The 20717-nt window shown below is 31.1% G+C and overlaps 1 protein-coding gene and 1 long non-coding RNA gene across 3 annotated transcripts; one reads left to right on the forward strand and one right to left on the reverse strand.

The window, feature by feature from the left end:
• Window positions 1-4696: 4696 nt before the first annotated feature.
• Window positions 4697-6541, forward strand: LOC121124675 (uncharacterized). 2 transcript variants are annotated; one of them, XR_005866375.2, is made up of 3 exons: window positions 4716-5023; window positions 5296-5486; window positions 5552-6541. It is a non-coding gene; the product is annotated as an uncharacterized lncRNA (long non-coding RNA). The 2 variants fall into 2 exon arrangements; XR_011781720.1 differs by having other exon boundaries at window positions 4697-5486.
• An 849-nt stretch (window positions 6542-7390) lies between these two features.
• On the reverse strand, window positions 7391-8300 carry LOC121124330 (peptidyl-prolyl cis-trans isomerase H). Its single transcript, XM_040719482.2, has 2 exons — window positions 7880-8300; window positions 7391-7811 (listed from the first exon to the last, which is right to left on the reverse strand). The coding sequence occupies exons 1-2, from the start codon at window positions 8147-8149 to the stop codon at window positions 7503-7505; spliced, it is 579 nt and encodes a 192-aa protein (XP_040575416.1). The 5' UTR covers window positions 8150-8300; the 3' UTR covers window positions 7391-7502.
• Between the last annotated feature and the right edge of the window lie 12417 nt (window positions 8301-20717).

Raw genomic sequence — 20717 nt, forward strand, 5'->3', positions numbered from 1 at the left:
AGGCACGCACAACCTATGTAATACAACATCCTGGGTTTTTCCTTTCTTAAAATTATGATATCATATAATAACATAAACACATTATTGCCTCTTTTTCAATGCAAATGAAGATATATAGGGTTCGTAAGCACAACGTGGATTGGGCGCAAATAAATATAATTATTATAAATAGACAAAAAATACTGAATTCAATTATTTACAAAAACACATAAGAAATTTTATCAATGTCAAGTAAACATTGTAACTGCCCACTAGAGAATCACTCGTGGTTTTTAAGCGTGGGCAGAAAACTACCTGGGGAAAAATAACCAGTACAAAATTGTCATGTAGGAAAATGCCAGTTTGGGAAATTGCCTGTATTTTGACTAAACTTCATGATGAATAATAACACATTATAAATATTATTGCAATACAATTTCATTGTAGTTTGAAATTTAATCCAATCTTCTAATAAATGCATTGGTAATGTGTGTGTGGGGGGGGGGGAATAAATAGCTTAGGACCTCTTAAAATATGGTTGAATACTCTCCACCCCCGTATTGGCCAATGTCCTGGGGGTAGTGTAGGAATGTTAAAAAACACCGCGAATTAATGCAATACATCCAAGGAATCCCTCTAACATCTCTAACTAGTTCAAAGCCCATGAATTTGGTCGGGATTGGGGGGTTAAAAATCACCTGAAGGGGTAGTTCTAAGTTTGGGATGAGGGTTGAAAAAACCACTGCCAAAGCATCAAATATACATCAAAAAAATAGGAGACCCCTCTAAGTGTTACATTGAAAAAAAAATAGTTCTAAGCCCTCAAGTTGTTACAATTCACGCAATTGTTCAAAACATTTACATCCCAAGAATATTTGGACTCCTACCAAGTAAAACAGACGAAATATACATAAAAATTTATCAAAAGTTAAAGGAAATGATTTCAGAATCTCCTGTCTCCATTTTAGCTGATTTTGAAATATCCCAATCAATGAACATCATACTAATTTCACTAATTTAAGGGTTGTTTTTTTCATTTCTCTCAAAATTTATAGAAAGACATTATCGATTTTCGCTATAAACAGCGTTTCAAGTGATTTCCTCTTAAAGTGCCAATTGCTTGTATGCCATTTGATTTTAAATAAAGCAATGACTCTAGAATGGTAAACCTATTGTCAAAAGATGCAAAATTTATATCATTTTTTGGCAAATGGGTACACAGCCGAGAAACAGATTGAGTTAGTTAAGGATGTATTGCTATTTACATACATACTTTTTAAAATAATAGAGATAAGGATACATTACAAAACTATACACACAAACAGCAAAGAACACCACCATACAATGGGGTATATATGCTACTACAGCCAACATTGATCTTAAGTCCTACTTAATTTTTTTTTGTTATTATCAATAATTTGTTTCATTTTTGTACATTACATAAATTTAAGATTACTAAGATCTTCATCCTCTTCCTGCATGGCTTGGTATCTCTCGTATGAGAAAGATGGCAAACCAAAAGATCCACTATCATCGAACTCGCTCCTGTAGGCCATGGAGCAGTATCTATCATCAAGCTTACAGGATACATCAGAAGCACTGTCTACGATATCTACACCAGGTTCAAAAATGAGAAAAAAGAGGAAAGATCCCAAATAATGCCAGAAGTGATATTTAAGGCACTCCTAGGTTGTGGCAGGCCTGAAGAGGACCTTGACCGCTCATCAATAATTGAATCAGACAACACTGGACAGGAGGAAGGGTGTGACTGTAGCATCATCCAAAAGGCATTGAGGGAGCTTGGTATGACCTCATACAAGCTGTCTGTTCGTCAGAAGGAGGTCAAGTTGGCCCACTGAAAGACTCTGGTCTCTTGGCTCAAGACGTCCAATGCAGGTCACATATCATATTCTCAGATGAGAAAATATTCACTATTGAACACAAAAGGAATCCTCAAAATTACAGATGGTTCTACACGTCCAAGGATAATGTCCCCTTTGTTTAAAAGTCCAAGAGCTCCAGCTCCATCATGGTCTTGGGCGTCATCGCCAGCAAAGGGAAGGTCATGCCACCATTCTTCTTCAAGAAGGGAGAAAAGGTATAATATTTATGTGGAGTGCTTGAGGTCCAAGGTGCTTCCGTGAGTACAGGCAACGTCCCTTAGCTCTACGTCTGGCAACAGGACTCTGCCCACTGCTACATGTTCAAGAGCTGCCAAGATTTCGTTAGGATTAACTCTTACGATTACTGGCCCTCCAAGTCTCCCGGCTGTAATTTGAAAGTTGGAGAGGAGGTCTGCTCAAAGCACCATAACAGTGTGGATAGTCTGAAAGAAACCATGAAGAAGGAATGGACGATGATCTGGGCTGTAGATGTGGAAAATGCATGCAAGAGCTTTGGGGCCAGGATTGATAATGTGATTGCCGGTGAGGGTTGTCACATTTCATAAAACAATACATAAATGTCAAAAAAATAATTCTTGTTTTATTGCTTACATCTCTATCTATTCTTTAATTTTAGAAAGACACTTTTGAGTTTTGTCTGCATTTATTTCGGTAACCCTGTATAACTAAAAGATGAATTCTTTTCCCCCCCCCCCCCATATGCATTGGATAAGGTCCTCTCTTTATCATTATTGGTGGAGGGTTTCATATTCGAGGAAACATTTTGTGTGGAGAATCTTTTTCATCGAAATTACATTTCATTGTTAAATAAACCAACAAATCGATTAGTTGATGGGCTCAAATCTTTTGTGACAATAATCAAAAAAATGATTTCTAAAAGTTTTGTTTCATATAACTAAGAATTCAAGCTTTGAGTGGAGATTCGTGATAACATCAAGTCCATACTATGAATATATTATACTTGGAGCTGATCCTATAAATGGATATATCGAAGACTTTTCCCCTTCACTAGCTGCAAAATAAGGGATACTTTAGGGAGCGACTCCCACGTACGATTGTGGATAGACCATGGATATCATCCATAAAAATTATGTAAATAAACCTTATTTCAAGAATTTACAGGACAGTGTCTTTGGAATGGAGGCATTTATAAACAATCAGCTAACAATACATGATATTGGTATTCACTTTGTTTTATTTAAGGGATGTTTACTTTTCCTCTCATGACACCCGTCAAGCTACACAATGTCCTGGACACAATTTGCCCGTTCCTGGGCATTCGAAAATGATTTTTTCTAATTCAGAAGAGGACTCTGCGTTGTCAATGTGTGATAAATGTATTAGTAAGGAATTAAATCTATCTAGTAATTGGATGCATAGGACTATGTCTTCGACTTCCCAAATAGCTCATGGAATACAATTCACAGCTTCATTTCAAATAGCCACATAATTTTGTTTGTCAGCACTCCATCTAAAGATTGTGGTAAATTACTCAACACTATTAGACACTCTTTTTCGGAATGTCTACAATGGTATACTTTGAGATCATTTATTCGTTTAAACACCATGGGTCTGGAGGACAATAATGTTAATATAATTACAGCAAGAATTATATTTGGCGTTTCTTCAAAAAATTAAAAAAAGTACTCCTAAAGATAGGAGTGATAGGGACTACACAAATAAATGTGAAGATATTTCTAGCAAATAAAATAACTGTGGGAGAACCTATGGTTGCGGAGAATTTTCGTACTATTTTAATTTCGCCGGTGGCATAATATAGTGCGTTCTAATTGAGGATCTCTAGGACAATTTAATGTAATTGGGATTGGGCCTCGGATATTATAAGATCGGATGATTTTTTTTCGGACTTTGCAGAAAATACTAAAACTTTTTTGAAAACGAAAAAACAAACAAAAATACAAGAAAAGGAGGTAGTTGTTGGTTTAAAAGCAAATATACTAGTAATATTATATGGTTGTATTTTATTAATTTTGGATGTTAATGTTATAAGATTAGATATATGAATATTTTACATTTGCAAACATTTATCTGGTGAAGAAATTTTAAACTTTAACTTATATTTTTGTAAATGTTTCTTGACCATAACTTTTCTTGATATTTCTAATTTTTATAAATTATTTGCGGTTGGAATCAAAGTTTAAAAAAAAATTAAATAATAATCGATAAATCATGTTTACTTAAAAATATTCATGACATCTAAAACTTTGCGAAATTTTTTGCAATTTTGACTTATTTGAAAAGATATTCAACAGGACTCCTAGAAGTTTATCTGTACTTTGTAGCAAAATATAAGCCCAGATCTCTACGGATTGATTCGTGATTCAGACCTGATCTAATGACCAATTGCACATTGTTTAATGAGAGTGACAATTGTGTTTTACGTTACTTGATGGATTGCTTATCTATTAGAATGAAATAATTGCCACAAAGGATAAAATCATGAAATTTATTGAAATCAGAGGGTAAAGTTAGAAGGAGGAAAATTCTTCAGGTCTGGAGCAAATGGTCAATACTCGAAAACCTTATTATATTTTAAGACAATTAAGGAAAACAGCTACAAAGAAAATGGACTCTTGCATTGTTTATTTCAAAAACCTCAACGTGACAAAATACTAAAGAGGTCATAAGTGAATAATAATAATGATTTATATCGTCAAAAACTATTGTTTATTTCAATGAATTGAAATTTAATTACATTTAACACGTTCAAATTACTCATTCCCAATAAAAAGAGTAATGCTTTTTTTTTATTATCTGTTTTGTTTTATTTATAATATCTTGCAGGTAGAGTAGTGATAAGTTGATGGCTATCACCTCCATCAATAGTTTTGTTAACCTTAGGAGACTCACACCCAAGTAGCATAACATCACATCGTTAAAAATCATTGCTTACATACGCCAGTGATTTTTTTTTTTTTTTTTTTTCTTGAAGATTTTGTCTGATGAATCTTGTTTTATCTACAAATTTTTTGGGCATCATGGACACAGCTGCTTCATATATCAAGGAGATTGAATAAACAGAGGAGGAACGGGGTTGCACGTGTGGACACTTTTGTCCACAACATGAATATTTCAATAGATAAATATTTATGTAGTTATAAAAAATTCAATAAATCAAGGTTTGCATTTTTTTTTTTACTTCTTTAAATATGATTTGAAGGGCTGATAAAGCAAAGACAAACGCTTAGGAGACCTATTTTTGGCAATGCCATAGGGGGGGGGGCAGAGGAGTCACTTTTTGAACATAAAAGTTTCGAGTACTCTACCTTAACTCGACCATATGAACTTGACCAGTTCAATTATTCTGAAACATGGGCAGATGCTCATTATTTGACAGTGAATGTAAGCAAATGGGGCACTAAAAATAATAAATTCTTCTTTCATGTGTTAGGTGGGCAACAGAAAAGTTTCCAACTAATTAGTATTCTAATAGCAATGTTAAAACCATGGCCCCGAGCCTAAGCCTGAAGAATGCACACACTTTGACAGCGTTGTCCTAGGATATGGTAGCCACTGCCTTTCGGCATGATTCCTTTACTGGGCCTTCCCCATCTCTACATTGATATAACAGTTGAGAAGGAGGTTATACACGCCTACTAAAATTGAATTCGGGTATATTTTACATTTTATTAATTGTTCTCTTACAGATGACTCCTCATACGATTAGAAGTTCCGTGAAGATTTAATAATGTATGCTAATTTTTTGTGGATCACATACCATTTGATGATGGAGAGGCGAAGGTAAAAATGTTTTGATTTATACACAAAACACAATCTCAACTGGAAATGTTTTACCAATTTCTGAGTATATGTTTTCTAATTTCAAAACTTCCGAATTTCTAGCAAATAAGATACCTATCTGGATTGTCCATTTTATCGATTTTCTTTATTAAATACATTTATACCCGGTGGTCCGGCGAGATGGTTTCCCTCGTCACAAATGAAATATCCATTTAAATGACTCTTCCGAAGTTATTTTTCTTATCCCATTCATTCCAAACCTTACTCTCATCCTTTGGCTATGACTCCAAAAACTTTTAAAATGAAAAGTTCATTTGGAAACTCCCTTTGTCGTTTCCTTTACTGTTTATCCCATCATTGACTCTGTATAAGCCTCATATCCATATATTTTATGAGTCGGAACGTCTTGATTGATAATCTTAAGGAAAAACGTAAAATTCATTGCTGAAGGTTATCAGATTCTGGTATTTGTGAGCTTCTTAATTTGAAGAGTTGTATTAAGATGATTGGTGTGACTGGTCAATTTAATTGCTTGCTCGAACTTCATATAGGTATTAAGTAACTTACAATTACTTAGCTTCATCAATATTTCAAGAAAGTTATAAGTCAATTCAGAATCCAACCACTGAGAAATATGGATACCTATTATAAACAATCGGAACAACGGAATAGAGTCCAATTAAAAAAAGCGTATTGTCATTTTAAAAAACTTTAATATTATATTAATTCAACTATAAACCTACTACTTACATAGTCTGTTCTTAATAGTCTCTTAATTATTTGATTTTAAACCGCAAAACCTAACCAAATAAGGAATTTTGTGTATATTGAGTGATTATTATTTTTGCACTTTTATATTACAATCTTTAAAAACTGAAATATATAGTTATACTTTCCTTGTTGGTTGTGTTTGATATTTATTGTATAATAAAGTTTTTTTTAATGAAAAGAAAAAATCATTCTTCAGATTTCCAATTCCAAAAAAATGTGGGTAGGTAAAAAATACAGACAATTTAAATCTCTACGTATTAATGTACTTCATATAAGAATTTTTGAGATAAAAATCACTCGAGGTTAAATAATTACATCTGTAAAATTCCATAACATGAATTATAATTGATCAAATTAAGACAAATAAAACTACTTAAAAATATGACATTTAGATGTATTATTATATGAAATTCAAGTGGTTTTTACCCAAAAAATTGAAGTCCAATCACTTTCTTACTTATAAATAAGCCTTTTATAAAAAAATATTCTCAAAAATAATGATCAATTATTATTTATTTTCTACTTTAAGGTTGGCTCAAACCAATAAAAATTATTAAATCAAAAACAAATGTGTTCGAGACGACAGTATATTAAGTCAAATTAAAATAATATATTAAACCTTTTAAATTTTGATGATTTATTTAATCCATTTATACTAGAATATAATCTACTTATCATGCATATTTATTTATAAATACAACATGACATAAAAACAACCATTTTGGCATGTACATAATGTAGTTACGAGTGGAAAATAATCAAATTTTAATCCCTATTGTATGATCATTTGGACACACATGATTCTATATTAGATATTTCTTCCCATCTCCCGTGAAAAATCTCAAGTCTTAGATTAATGTCTAGGAAACGAATCAAAATCCATTACTCTTAAAAAAGTATAATAGACAAGTAACAGATTAGAATACTAGTTCATTTAAAATTATAAAGCTTAATAAAATAAGGAGTACATTAACTCAGTGAATGTCAGTTCATTTCAATGGACGAAATAAGTTCATTCTATAAATAGTAGTTAGAAAAATAAATAATGAAGGCAGTCAAATATTTATTATTACTCAGAGTTCAACTTCACATCTGCCCACATTGTGAAATAACTACATCAATTTTTGGTTTATTATTTGGTCCAGTAGGCACATTTTCTATTTTTCTCATAATGAGAAGACCATCAATAATTCGTCCAAAGACAACGTGTTTAGCGTCTAAGAAATCACACTTTGCACATGTGATAAAAAACTGACATCCATTCGTATCCTTTCCTGAATTTGCCATGGACAAAAGCCCTGGAGAATCGTGTTTGAGCATGAAATTCTCATCTGCGAAGGTAGGACCAAAGACTGACATACAACCTGTCCCATCACCATTAACGAAATCCCCTCCCTATTGTGATGATAAAACAGTAAAATGAGTGAATAAGCCTTCAATTCCTAAATACAAATAGAAAATACCTGTATCATGAAATCCTTTATAACTCTATGGAAGGATGCACCTTTATATCCAAGAGGAACTCCGTCCTTTTGATATTCCCCCGTGCAAAACTTTCTGAAATTCTCTGCCGTCTTAGGACACACATCTGCAAAAAGCTCCATAACGATCCGTCCAATTTGAGCATTGCCAACATTGATGTCAAAGAATACTACAGGATTTGAGGGATGTCGTAGAAAGGATACTATTTGTGACCAGGAATGGAAGGTCGAAGACCCTGAGGAAGATGACATCTTGGACACAGTACAGAGCTCAAAAGTATAATAATTATAATTTATTATGGAACAAACAAAATTTTTATTTGATTTGCGGCAATATTCAGTTTGTTGACGTTCACTTTGTTATGAATTATGATGTTTACCGAGAGGTTGCGTTGAAAAGCTGATATCCAACAACAACAAGTAACCTTGTAAGGTTTGTTGTTGCCATAATTCGCAATATAAAAAATAAAATATAAATACTACAAATAATAACTACTTAATATCCTTTTTTGATAACATTGCCTATCTACCTAGCCTAATGTGATTTGAATTTTGCAATGTTACAATTCTTCTATGCTAATATACTACCCATCACCAAAATAATATGTAAAAACATAAGAAAAATTAACGAACACAACTTCAATTTGGATGGAAGGAGACAAAAGTTTTAATCACTTCTCCGTCGTCAGTTACAATAGTTAATATCAACATGATGGTTTATTCATATTGGAAATATTTATGGATTGACGAAAAAACATAATATCAAACAAAATAAGTTATTGCTACTTTGTTGTATCCAGAATGTGTTGGACGGCTACGGCGAGAAAAACCACTGAGAGGATTTGGGGAGATATGCAGAGGTCGTATCGATAGACAGTACGAGGAAATGAGAGGCGTAAGCGAGGAAAGTACAGTTGGAACTAGTTGGAATCGGATTAGAAAGATAAGAGAGATGCTGTTTGTCTCTTCATTAACTTTATTGTTTATCCAAAGATTACTAAACAGTCCGCAGTACGTTGTCACTTCAAGAACTCGACCATGACATCACAACTCAATGTGAGGCCCTTTCAAGGATTTTTTAAGTGTATTTTTCTAATAAGATTCAAATACATTTGAATATACAACTTTGTTTTTTATAATTGTTTTAAGGGTTTTTTATGAAAGAATATGTAAATTACAGCTCTATAGTTTCGTCCAGTCCAATTTAGACAGAGAGCCCGGCTCCAAATTCATTACTTTGTAAAACAATATTAACTTAAATTCCTTTTTGAGGGATTAATTCCATCAATTAATTTATTTATTAAATAAATGTAAATGTATATTGAATTACTCTAAAGTAATTTAGTCTACACTTTATGTAATTATCTAATTTGGTTAATTGCTTTGCGTATTGGTGGGCCCTACTCTATAGGAAGGTTTTAGGCACTCGAAGAAATTCAGGTGACTTATATTGATCTTAAAGGCATAATATTTTAAATGTTGGTTACCCTTGCTTAAGCATTTGTGTAACTGATTATCTATCCAACTCTGAATTTACCATTCAGGTATTGAGATATACGATCTTTTTTGATGATGTGCGGTATTCGACTATATTTGGGGATCTGAATTTTCAAGTTTCAACACTTGCGTATATTCATTGTTGTATATGGATGATTTTAGAAAAAAATGGCAACGGAAAAAATAGCAGGAAAAGGAATAATTATTATTAATATTAAGAAAAATAGACAAACACAACAGTGGTTTCAATGGAAGAAGTGCTAATCACTTAATTCTCCATTATCAGTTATAATATCCTTAGACATGATGGATTATTCATATTTGACGAGACTCTGGGATTGACGAACAAGCATTTACATAATACTAGCTAAAAAAAAGGCTATTTCTACTTCTTTATGATCCAGGATGTGTCAGAAGAAGATGTGGTTGTCTGAGGAGAAAAACCCCACTGAGAGGATTCTGACAGGTAATCAAAAGTCAAATCGTTGGAAAGTGCGAGGAAAACTGTAAAGCTCAGTAAAGTTGGAGCAATCTAAAATTGCAATAGAACAATTGTCTTCGTCTCTGTCCATTAACCTTATTTCTTGTCCAAATAGAACGAAACACGCTGTATTACGTAATAAACCCAAAGGACTGGAATTATCGAAATTGTTTATCCAAAACTATGAATTTATACTTCTTAAGTATTAAGCCAATTTATGAGAACCATAACCAGTGACTTATAGGCTATTTCAGCGAATTTTTATGTGTATTTTTCTAGATGATACAAATGTATAATAATATGTAACTACGTCTGTAATATAATATTATATGCTGATAGTCAATAGAGAACTGAATAAAATGCTTAAAATAATTTCGCCTTCTGTCTGGATTTCTGAAGATGGAGGCCCCAGAATTTGGAAAATACTTACCAGATGAGAAACAGATAGCTTGTCGGATTTGTCGATATAAATGTATCTTTAGTACCCTGTCTAGAATTACACGTCATGCATTATCCTCATTTCATATCAAAAGTAGGGATATTCATCTATAAAATCAAGTTAACGATGAATACATCAAGTCAGACTTTAAATTTGATCTCATAAAGCTGCGTATTGTATGTAATACAGCCTTATCCATTGCTAATCATCCTACGTTCAAAAAATTTATGGAGAAATAAACAGGTAATTTCATCCCTTCCCGAGGAACCATCATTAATTAATGGAGGATGTTGGTAATGATTTTATTTATAGAAATACCCCCATTGTAAGCTGTGAACTTAAGATAATTTTCAGCATGTTTAGAGTCATTCACACCAAATGACGAAGTGGAACTCTAAATTTTGTACCATTTAACAGTAAGTATTCATTTTTTTTTAAATCTAATCATAAAATATGATTTTATTTTAGCTAAACTTATCAAGAAAAGAATTATGATACACAACCCATTAAATGGCAAATACAAGTATTTAAATGGTCATAATAACGGGGGTAGTAGCGTTGGAAATAATTTTTATGCCATTAGTTTCTTCACTGAAAGACTTGGGTATGATCATTAGGTTTTCCAATATGACATAGTCAATAAATATTACTTTTTTATCACTTAAGGATTAGCTATGGTTGATAAGCTCCACGAAAAGGTGTTCAGACAACTCATAAAAGGCAAAAACAACTGCTTAAATGGTCAAAATAGGGGGGGGTAGTTACATTAGGTGTAGCATTATAATTAGGAATTGTGCATATCCTTCATGATAATAGTATGTTGTTATATAAGCATAAATAACGGGGAAAATATATTTTTTGATGCTCTTAATAAGGAGTAATATCGCCGGACATTACTACATAATTAGCTTTTGCATTGAATCTTTTGGATGATTTAATTCTTTGTACCACTAAATCATCAAATTTAAAGTACTGAAATAAGAATATTTGTGTCTTCTAGTCCAGGCCTGCATTAGTTATTACTATAGATATATATATTTCAATATCATCGAGATTTTTGTGTATCATTTCTAAAAAAGTATCCTACGCTTTAAAAATAACTTATAACTTATGGATGTATGTGAAGGCCTTTGAATAAACGATATTTTGTGTGTGCCATTGGCTAGAGGACTATTAGAGCCTCAGTTATAAAACAATCTTGGATAATGCAATACTAAAAATATGATTTTCTAAGTAACAATTGGCAAGTTAATTTTAAATCAGGGAAGAAGTAGAGGATAAATTCTTTGATTTTATACGTGGCTTCATGGCAGTCTCTTAGCTAATTAATGTATGATCATATTTTATGTTTGTAGGTCGTCATTTTACGTCTTTCTTACTAGTATTATCCTAATGCAAACTAAGTAATTTCCGCAGATCAGAATTGACATATAGATATTTCAATCAAATTACAGAAAAATGATCTAAAAATAATCAATAATAAAGTTTTTAAAACCATATTAATTATTATTTTTCTATATTGAAAGAGCAAATTTTGTCTTTCTGTCTGTCTGAATATATGAAAATGAGTCAGAAGATGTACTATATACAGTGCTAAATGATGTATATAATGAGCATATTTTGATTTAAGGTATGTGCAATTGGCATCAAAGGTGTATTTAATGTTCACTGATGTATATTATATAAAGATTTTTATATATAAAATATAATAATGTGGTTATATTAATAAAATATGGTAGACATGTATAATGTACATGTCTAGCAGGCGCAGTGTTTCTGTTTTTTTTTATTGGTCAATTATGTACATATATCATAATTTATTTACAGTATAAAATGTAATATCTACAAATTCAAATAATTCTTGATAAAACTCAATCAAATTGAATACTACTTGATGGCAATGTTAACCAGTCATACTTAATAGAAGTAATATAAATGGAAAATCTCGATGAAAATGTATATTTGTTGAACTATTATTGCTTTTTTGATTGATTAGGAACACATAAGAAGAATAATTAGATAAAAATATCTTCTTCCTTCTATTGTTACTTTTTTTAATATATAAATAATATTAAATATCGATGTAACAAAGTAATAACATATTTAAAAATATTTTACTATCTTAATTATAGGAAAACTAGGTTTTAATGATTTAAATATTGCAGATTTTTTTTCTGTCTCATTCTGTGGACTGTTTTCCCCTCATTACTGAATTATGAGTTTCATAAATAGCATTCCATTAAAGGGCTTTATGAATATATATATATAACTTAACACCTGCAGTGAATACTACTTGATGCCAATAATACAGACTGCTACATGAAATTATTTAAAGTAGTATGTACTGAAAATTTATATGAAATGTCCCAATTTGTATCATTTTTTATTATCATTTAGGGAAAAGAAAAGTAGGATTGATGGTTATAGAAAATATTTTTTCTTTTGTATGTGTTAATATGTATCGACTATATAGAAATATGATTCTATAACGATATAATAACATATTTTAAGGACAGATATAAAATAAAACTAGACAATAGAGGTCTATACTTTTTTAAAACAGTAAGATTTAAATTATTTTAGTTAAATTAAAGTTGGTGTCATATTGAAATACCATGGTTTTCAATTTTCTTGTTGCTATTAACGGTTGCGTGATTATAAATTAGAAGTGTTGCGCTGATTCGAGAATAGTTGTTTAATCTCCTTTGGACATTTTAATATTTGTACGTTTATTTGTTTAATTATTATATATTTCTAAATTTATTCTATAGCAAAATACATCTTGATTATATAATTCAATAGGATTTTTATTCCAGTGTTATACAACTTGTTTGATTAGGCCACTAATATGGTCGACATTAACAATACTCACGAATAAATTAATGTCTTGACGATTTGGTCCTCTAATTTATTGATTAAGTAGATGAATCTCCTGGTATATAGACCTGCATCCACACATGGTTCCCTTGAATGAGGAAGGTACATTCATTGTAGAGATGACGTTTTGCATCCAGGCCTGTAACCCTGACTTCTAACTTTGTAAAACATTTCTCAGTGTTCAATCAAAATTATCGATAACATTAGTCGGAGTGCCTCCTCCATCCACAGATCCTTAATTAAATCTCCGAGTGATTCCTACTACAGTGAATTCCACTTCGTCTCTTACTATAAAGAATATTTTTTTGATTCGAGTTCTTCAATGTCCTTGAAAAACAAATTTATTATCTTCAGCTTACTTACTTGATTGCAATTCCATTTATGATAATGAATTTGTGCGGCACACTCCATGCAAACTATTACTTACTATACATCTTAGATTCTTCAAACCTTAATCTTGAGTTCCTTACTAATTGTGGGTCGTTTATCCCATTGTACAATATGAATGTCATTCAAATTTCAAAACTTAGTGTTTCAGGATTACTAAATTGTTCATTATCTCCTTATTGAAATGTTACATGAAACAATCTTTAACAAAAATCAAGAAAATGAGAAATTCCCATTGTATTTTTACTTCATAAATACTGGCGGCCCCATATTTTATAGACATATTAAGGTCAATTATAGGGTGGTCAATACTTTTGCCTTAAATATTTTCCTTCAGAACATTTTGCCAGAAGGATATTTCGCTTTAATATATAAATAAATGAGATTTATACGTTGTTATTGTTTATTTTTGGTTGAAATTAATGTTCCCTTTGAATTTTTTAATCAAAAAATATAATGTGTATTGCCATAAAATGTATTAAATGTTTATTTTTTGTTGGATTTTTTCTCTTGCCTCATATAATGCTTGTTCGTCAATCCATTAGTCTTTTCTAGTATGAATGATCAATCATTTCAGTGTGAACAGAGAATTGATTAGCACTACTTCCATTCCAATTGTATTTTTTAGTTCTTCTTATTATAGAAATTTTAATACCTATTTTGTTTTTGGTTCGAATTTATTAAATAGTGAGATTTTGTTGGTGTATCCAAATAAATTTTCGGGCCTAATCCAATCCTTATTTCAATAGAAAACATCCATTTAATGCGTTGAAATATGAATACACATACAAATTTTATTTATTTGTATATTAAGGGGAAAGAATTTAAGGAGAAATATCATGAGGCAAAATGGTTTAAGACAAAAGTATCTAGCGGCAATTACTGACTTCGTATTAAAATTTGTGGGATGAGCTAAGATACTTAAGAATTTTTGCTATACCTTTGAACCTTTATTTGATTTTATACGACCCTTTCCAATTTAATCAATAAATGTATCATTATTTCATTGTAACAATTAATTTTGTCTAATTTAAGGGTAATTTGCGGCACAACTAAAGGGTTAACAAGAATATTTTTGTTAGAAGTTGAGAGGAATTCGTCGAGTAATACAAATGTAATCTACACAGAGAAATAAAAATCATTCTATGTTGCTTTTGTGTTGACAAGGCATGTATATAGTTACTTTAGAAGTAACTTCAATACTGATTCGACTTTTCTTTATCACTACTAACTATTTGGTATTCACTCGTGACCTTATATTTTTTGTAATTACTCAATTATATAATAGTATACATTTTATAACCATGTAAAAATATAATTTTTAAAGTATTTTTCCCATAATGTGTGCAATTTTTTTAATATATATCTCATATATCTTATTTGGGTTAATAAACCATCGACATTTTTATAAAAAAAATCCAAAGATCGATAGTTAAGGACCATTCCTAAAGACCTTTTCGTAAAGATACTTCTGGAGCAATTTCCCTTATAGGTAGAGATGAGATTTTTTCAAGAGCTCGAGGAGAGGTCATGAGTAAGACATATGGTATTACTGAATTAAGAACCTTGTTGATATCAGCAGCCTGTTATATTATATATGTATATATTTATTTTTTTGGAAAAGGGGGAATTAATTACTGTTATAAAGAGAAGAACCTTTTACATTTACGATAGCATTACCGCTGGAAAAATATTGTAATTATACTTAAATTTATATATATTTATTTTATTTTTTATTTTAAAGGAATTTTCATGCAAGATATGTGAAAATGCTTACTTCAGAGAGAGAAGTTACCACAACGACGACCTACTAAATAACGAACAAAACAGAAGAAAGAACACAGCCAACAACCGTTTTTCCTTTTCTATTCCCTAAACATCTATAATTATATCATAACGACATTTTTTTTGTAAAATACTAAATTTCAAATAAAATTATTATATCAATTTAATTTTATTAATGTTCATAATTAATTAATATATATCTCTATACAAATAATTCCTTAGTTTTAAGTCATCTTAAACATTTTTACATTCTTCTTCCCTTTGAAGCTCAAGTAGTTTGTTTCTTAATATCTGGGTCTTGAAAGGATGAACAAAGTTCACTGCTTCTAATATCACTACCTTGATCAATTTGGTCTTTGTTACTGTTGAGAGAAGTTTGTTGTTGTAGATCTCCAAAGAATTTTGAATTCTATTCTGTACGGAACCTGACTGGGTAACCTGTAAAAAAAAGTAAAATCTTAAATCTTTCAGAAAATGTAATTGCTTTATTAGGTAGTTGTAAAAAACTTTCAGTTTAATGCATGAGCTTTTATTCTTAGAAAAATATTTAATGGTACGTGTATAACCTCTATGATTTTGTACCTTATTTTTTAGGTTTTAGATGCAAACGGCGGTCAATTCATTCCTTTATTGCAACTCAACATATTTCCTTCCAAAAGAAACAGAAACAAGAATGGGTGCAAACCTCCCCTAAAAAAACATTCCCCTTAAAAATTAACAACAAAATACGTTAATTTGAGTCATGTAGGTAAATTGATGTTGCTTTTTTAATATTTTTTGTAACGTTGAGCTCTTAAAATTAAATTTGAGTTATGCATTTCAATTACTTCAAAAGTTATGGTCAATGTTGCATTTTTAACATACATAACCTTCCTACAAAGTTTCATCAAAATAATTATGTACCTTTTTCAATAACATTGCCTTCAAACAAACGAACCAACGGATGCAAACATATATTCGCCGTTCAAAATCATTTCTGGAGGTAAAACCAGTTGTTATTACTGAGTCAATTCTTCCCAAATATGAAATTACCCTTCAATAACCGTTGATAATTCTTCAAAGCTTTACAAGTGTAAATTCTAATCCACCTAATCACGGTTCCGACCACTGATTGTCTTGGCTTTAATGTTAACGCAGTTGATACATCAGAAAAAAATCGTCAAAATTGTTAGTAAGCTAATTTGTTGGGACACGCTGAACACTCTATTGTAGTTGGGGGGAGGGGGCAGAGGTACAGAAATTCGCCCTGAAGCTTTCCAGGCTGACTCTCTAGGCTCTTGTTGTTGCCCTTGATCCTTTGTATCTTTTTAATGAGACCATTGGAACAGGGGATGATGCAGAAGATCTTGTCGTAACTCATTTTTCCATCTAGAAAAGTTGACACACGATTTCTTTTGCACTCCATCTCAGTTGTTCTGTTCTGGTGAATCTATTTTTTTTTCAGGCTTGTGAGCGTTTGCAATTTTGGATTCCATTCATTTTTTTTCTTCGTTCAGCCATTATTGCTGTTTTGCTACACGTTCCGTTCCACGTTCCAATCATAAAATATTACCACATACACTGTACGATAGTAAATCCCGGCTTCCACTTTCAAAGTGTCAGGGAGGCCTCATTTGGGAACTACGTTTCAAGATTTTTTAACTTGATCATTTGGTGAATATTAGCGTTCAAATGACCTAACACTGACTAAAATTGATTAATTTATTGTCGAGGTGGAGGCCAAAAGGCAAAGTATAGCTGATTGGATTTGTGCCGGGTACAGCAACAAGTCAAGAAATACTACACTCTGGACTAGTTGAGAAAAACTTCAAGAACGACTACTACCTCGCCTATGTGGTCGATGAGGTTAGGCTGGTTAACCAAACTAAGTTCCCGACCTCCTCGATGATGCTGGAAATTGGGGCATCAGACGGGAAAATGATAGCCCTGTATTGGTTCCAGAAAGGCCTTGAAATCGGGGCCAAGGAGTATCAGAACGTCCTTGAGGAGTGATCTTGCCCTGGGTAAATTTAAACTACCCAGAGGGAAACTACATGTTCCATCATGACTATACTGAATCCCTTGCAACACACAAGAGCAGAATTTATTATTTTTATTGGCCTATCTGCTGAAATTCACGGCCAAATGATGTGACTTGCTTCCAGAATTCAGAATAAATGAACTGGTCAAGTTCATATGTTCTATTTAAGTAGAGTACTAGAAAGAAACTTTCTTGTTCTATAAGAGCCTTTTAAAAGTGACCAATTAGACCCCCCCCCTCCTGTGCCCCTCCCACAAAATAGGTCTCCCAGGCGTTCGTCTTTGCATTATCAACCCTATAAATCATATTTTAAAAAACTAAAAAAAAAAATTGATTACTTGAATTTTTTATGAAGACTATTGGAAAGATTTTTAGCGTTAAATTTATTTTTTTCCATTCACTAAATGCACGTTCCATGGAACATCGTTCAATTTTGAGTTCAATTCGCAAGCTTGATTATTTTTCACAACAATTGTTTGTTTTTATTGCTCTCCAGTTGATATTACGGAAAAAATTGGTGAATTATTTAGTAAATTAATAAAACCTTTCCAAAGCTTAATTCATGATTCCCTGGGACACGCTGTAAATAATATTTGTTTAAACATTCAAATAGTACCCTTAAATCACTGTTTTTACCTAATTAAAGGGAGTTGTTTTTTCTTTTGTTAATATTTACGAGGGATCTGAAAAACCCATTTGTATTTCCTTTTGAATGATGGATTTGTCACAGTACTCAAAGTATATAATGAGACGTAACGCTCATCACTATAAGCTTCTATATACAGCTATGTAAGACGTCAATACAGGAACTTTAACAAAGCCCGGAAATTGTTACTTAAAAAAAGAAGTAATGAATCTGTGCGCATTATAATAGTTATTAATTTATAATTACTATTTGCTTAAAATGAAACAAAGTATTGAATAAGTATTTGGAATAAGTTAAAGTGATATTGTGTCTTAATTGGTTACTCCTGTGTGAAGCCTCAACGACAAATATTATCATTTTTATACACTTCTTCCATGAGAACAGTTCCGTCAGGAGCAAGATATAATGTGGCCTAATATTTGAATGCAAACATGATTAAGAGTTCATTTGCTATATTCAGGTGTAGATTGCAGGCCATGACGATACTTCATCATCATAATACAAATCGTACAAGTTGCAACCAAAAAGTGAGATGAATAATTTAAAAAAAAAGATTTATAGTACATGGGATCAAGTTGATGCAAAAATTAAATATTCCATGGATGGTTGATATATTAATGGTGTGATTTTTGTAGCTTTGTCGACATTTAATTACTCTGTGCAATGGTGGAGAAGCTTAAAGGTTTTCGAAGAATCAATCTGTTCAAGTGATATATAATTTATTTTGGAATCAAATTATTGGTTCTCATGGTATGGAGTTATTTATTTTCCAATTTTAGAAAAAAACCTGTAGTATACACCAAATATCTTCTGAACCAGTATTTAAATTTCCAAAAACAACGAGTTTTTGGAAAGCAAAGAAATGTTTCATTCTAAATTTGTTTTGATATTAACTCGTTTTGGATCAATGACCTTAGTCCTTATATTTGAAAAGGAATGTGTACTTTTTTATTAATTTGGATTCAATAAATATCTCTGAATGTCATTTCAAAATATGTGGTGCGTCAACAATAAAGGAAGGTTGAAGGATTTCTTTTAATTTTTTTAAAGAAATGGAAGATAATTAGGTATTTTCAACTTCTTTAAAAAAAAATTATTCTGATTGGCCAATAAGGACACCTGTAATTACACTAAAAGCTTGCAAAATTTACAGTCAAAATAAAAAATAGGGTGTCCATGATTTAATTTTCTTTTGACATATGAGGTGTGTCGACATAAAAAAAGATCTTGAATAAAAATCAACATGAGAAGATAATCCTTATTATTATTATTATATTTTTACTTCAATTGACGATATTTTTTTACAATGTAATTCTTTACAATCTTTGCAAGTCGATGCTAGAATTAAATAATGAAGTGAGCTTTGAGATGCAGTTCTGTAATGTTTTGTGCATTTGAACTTAGCCATTATATTTGACAACATTTGATTTGATATTTGACTCAATTTATAGCTCTGAATGCCATTTAAAATTATGTAAACATGGAGAAAATTAACTTTTTTTTTTTTTAAATAATTTGTTATGAGTTAGAAAAGAAGTTTGTTAAATAAAAATAAACCTTCTGTAAAAAAAAACAACAACTCACCTAAGAAGAATATCTTTCTTTTGATAGACATATCCGATATAATATATAAAGTAAAAAGTTCTGAGCATTTTTCACATTATTTTGACAATAAAGTTAACATATTTAGGATTATCACATTTAGATGGTTCCAAAGTGGTTTCTGGCTAATTTTCAGCTCCAGGGCAATAGAATAAATGGTCTAACTGGACGATTTCCATTTTTTTTATCGAAATTTTTGACGTCTATATGATCAAAATGGAATTTTTGGAACCACTGTTATACCTTTGCATTCGATACTGTTTTGGGTCCGTAAACAGCACATTTTTTTCGTCCGCTTGCTCCACCTTTTCGCCTTGGTTGTGGTCATACTAAAGAATGTATCTAATTTTCTCTATTTCTACTTCCATTTTGGAACATTCTAACACACAACTGGCTTCAGCGAACACAAAATTGTAATTGAACTTCTTTAATGTATACGTTTAACTTTTAAGCATAGTTTAAGCTTTTTTTGATGTAATGTATTAATCTTGAGATATAACTCACTAAACACATCGAGCAAGAAACGATAAAACGACAGTCTACTATTTTTTTTAACTGGTTCCTGTCATTCCATGGCAGAAACTGAACTTTTTCAGCTAATTACTCATTGACTGTTTCATTTTCCCACCCAGAAATTTAGCTTATATCCTTATTCATCTGAGTCCATTATTTCAAGGAATGTTTATTCCAAACAAATTCCTTATCAAAATTCACTAACCATTAAAAGTCTTTATTTTTATATACTTTTTTTAAATCTATATTTGGGATAATAATTTGTTAAGTTATTAGCAATAATTGAATTTCGGTAAAAAGCGTAATTAATTACATGGTAAATAGTTGAACGATTATAATATATACATCATTTTAAATTTGTAACCATGCATAAATCTAAAGCATCTTTATTTTAAAATAATCTTAACCATAGAATTTCTAGAATATATAATTTGTTAAAGTTGTAGCAAAATGATAAATTTATATTCTAATGAATATTTCTATGAAGGATTCATGAATATTCAAAAGCTCAACCAAACGCTCTTACATAACAATTGCACGTCCAAATTGTTTGAAACTTTGTTAGGTAAATGT

Source organism: Lepeophtheirus salmonis, chromosome 9 (genome assembly GCF_016086655.4).
Source record: "Lepeophtheirus salmonis chromosome 9, UVic_Lsal_1.4, whole genome shotgun sequence".
NCBI lineage: Eukaryota > Metazoa > Arthropoda > Copepoda > Siphonostomatoida > Caligidae > Lepeophtheirus > Lepeophtheirus salmonis.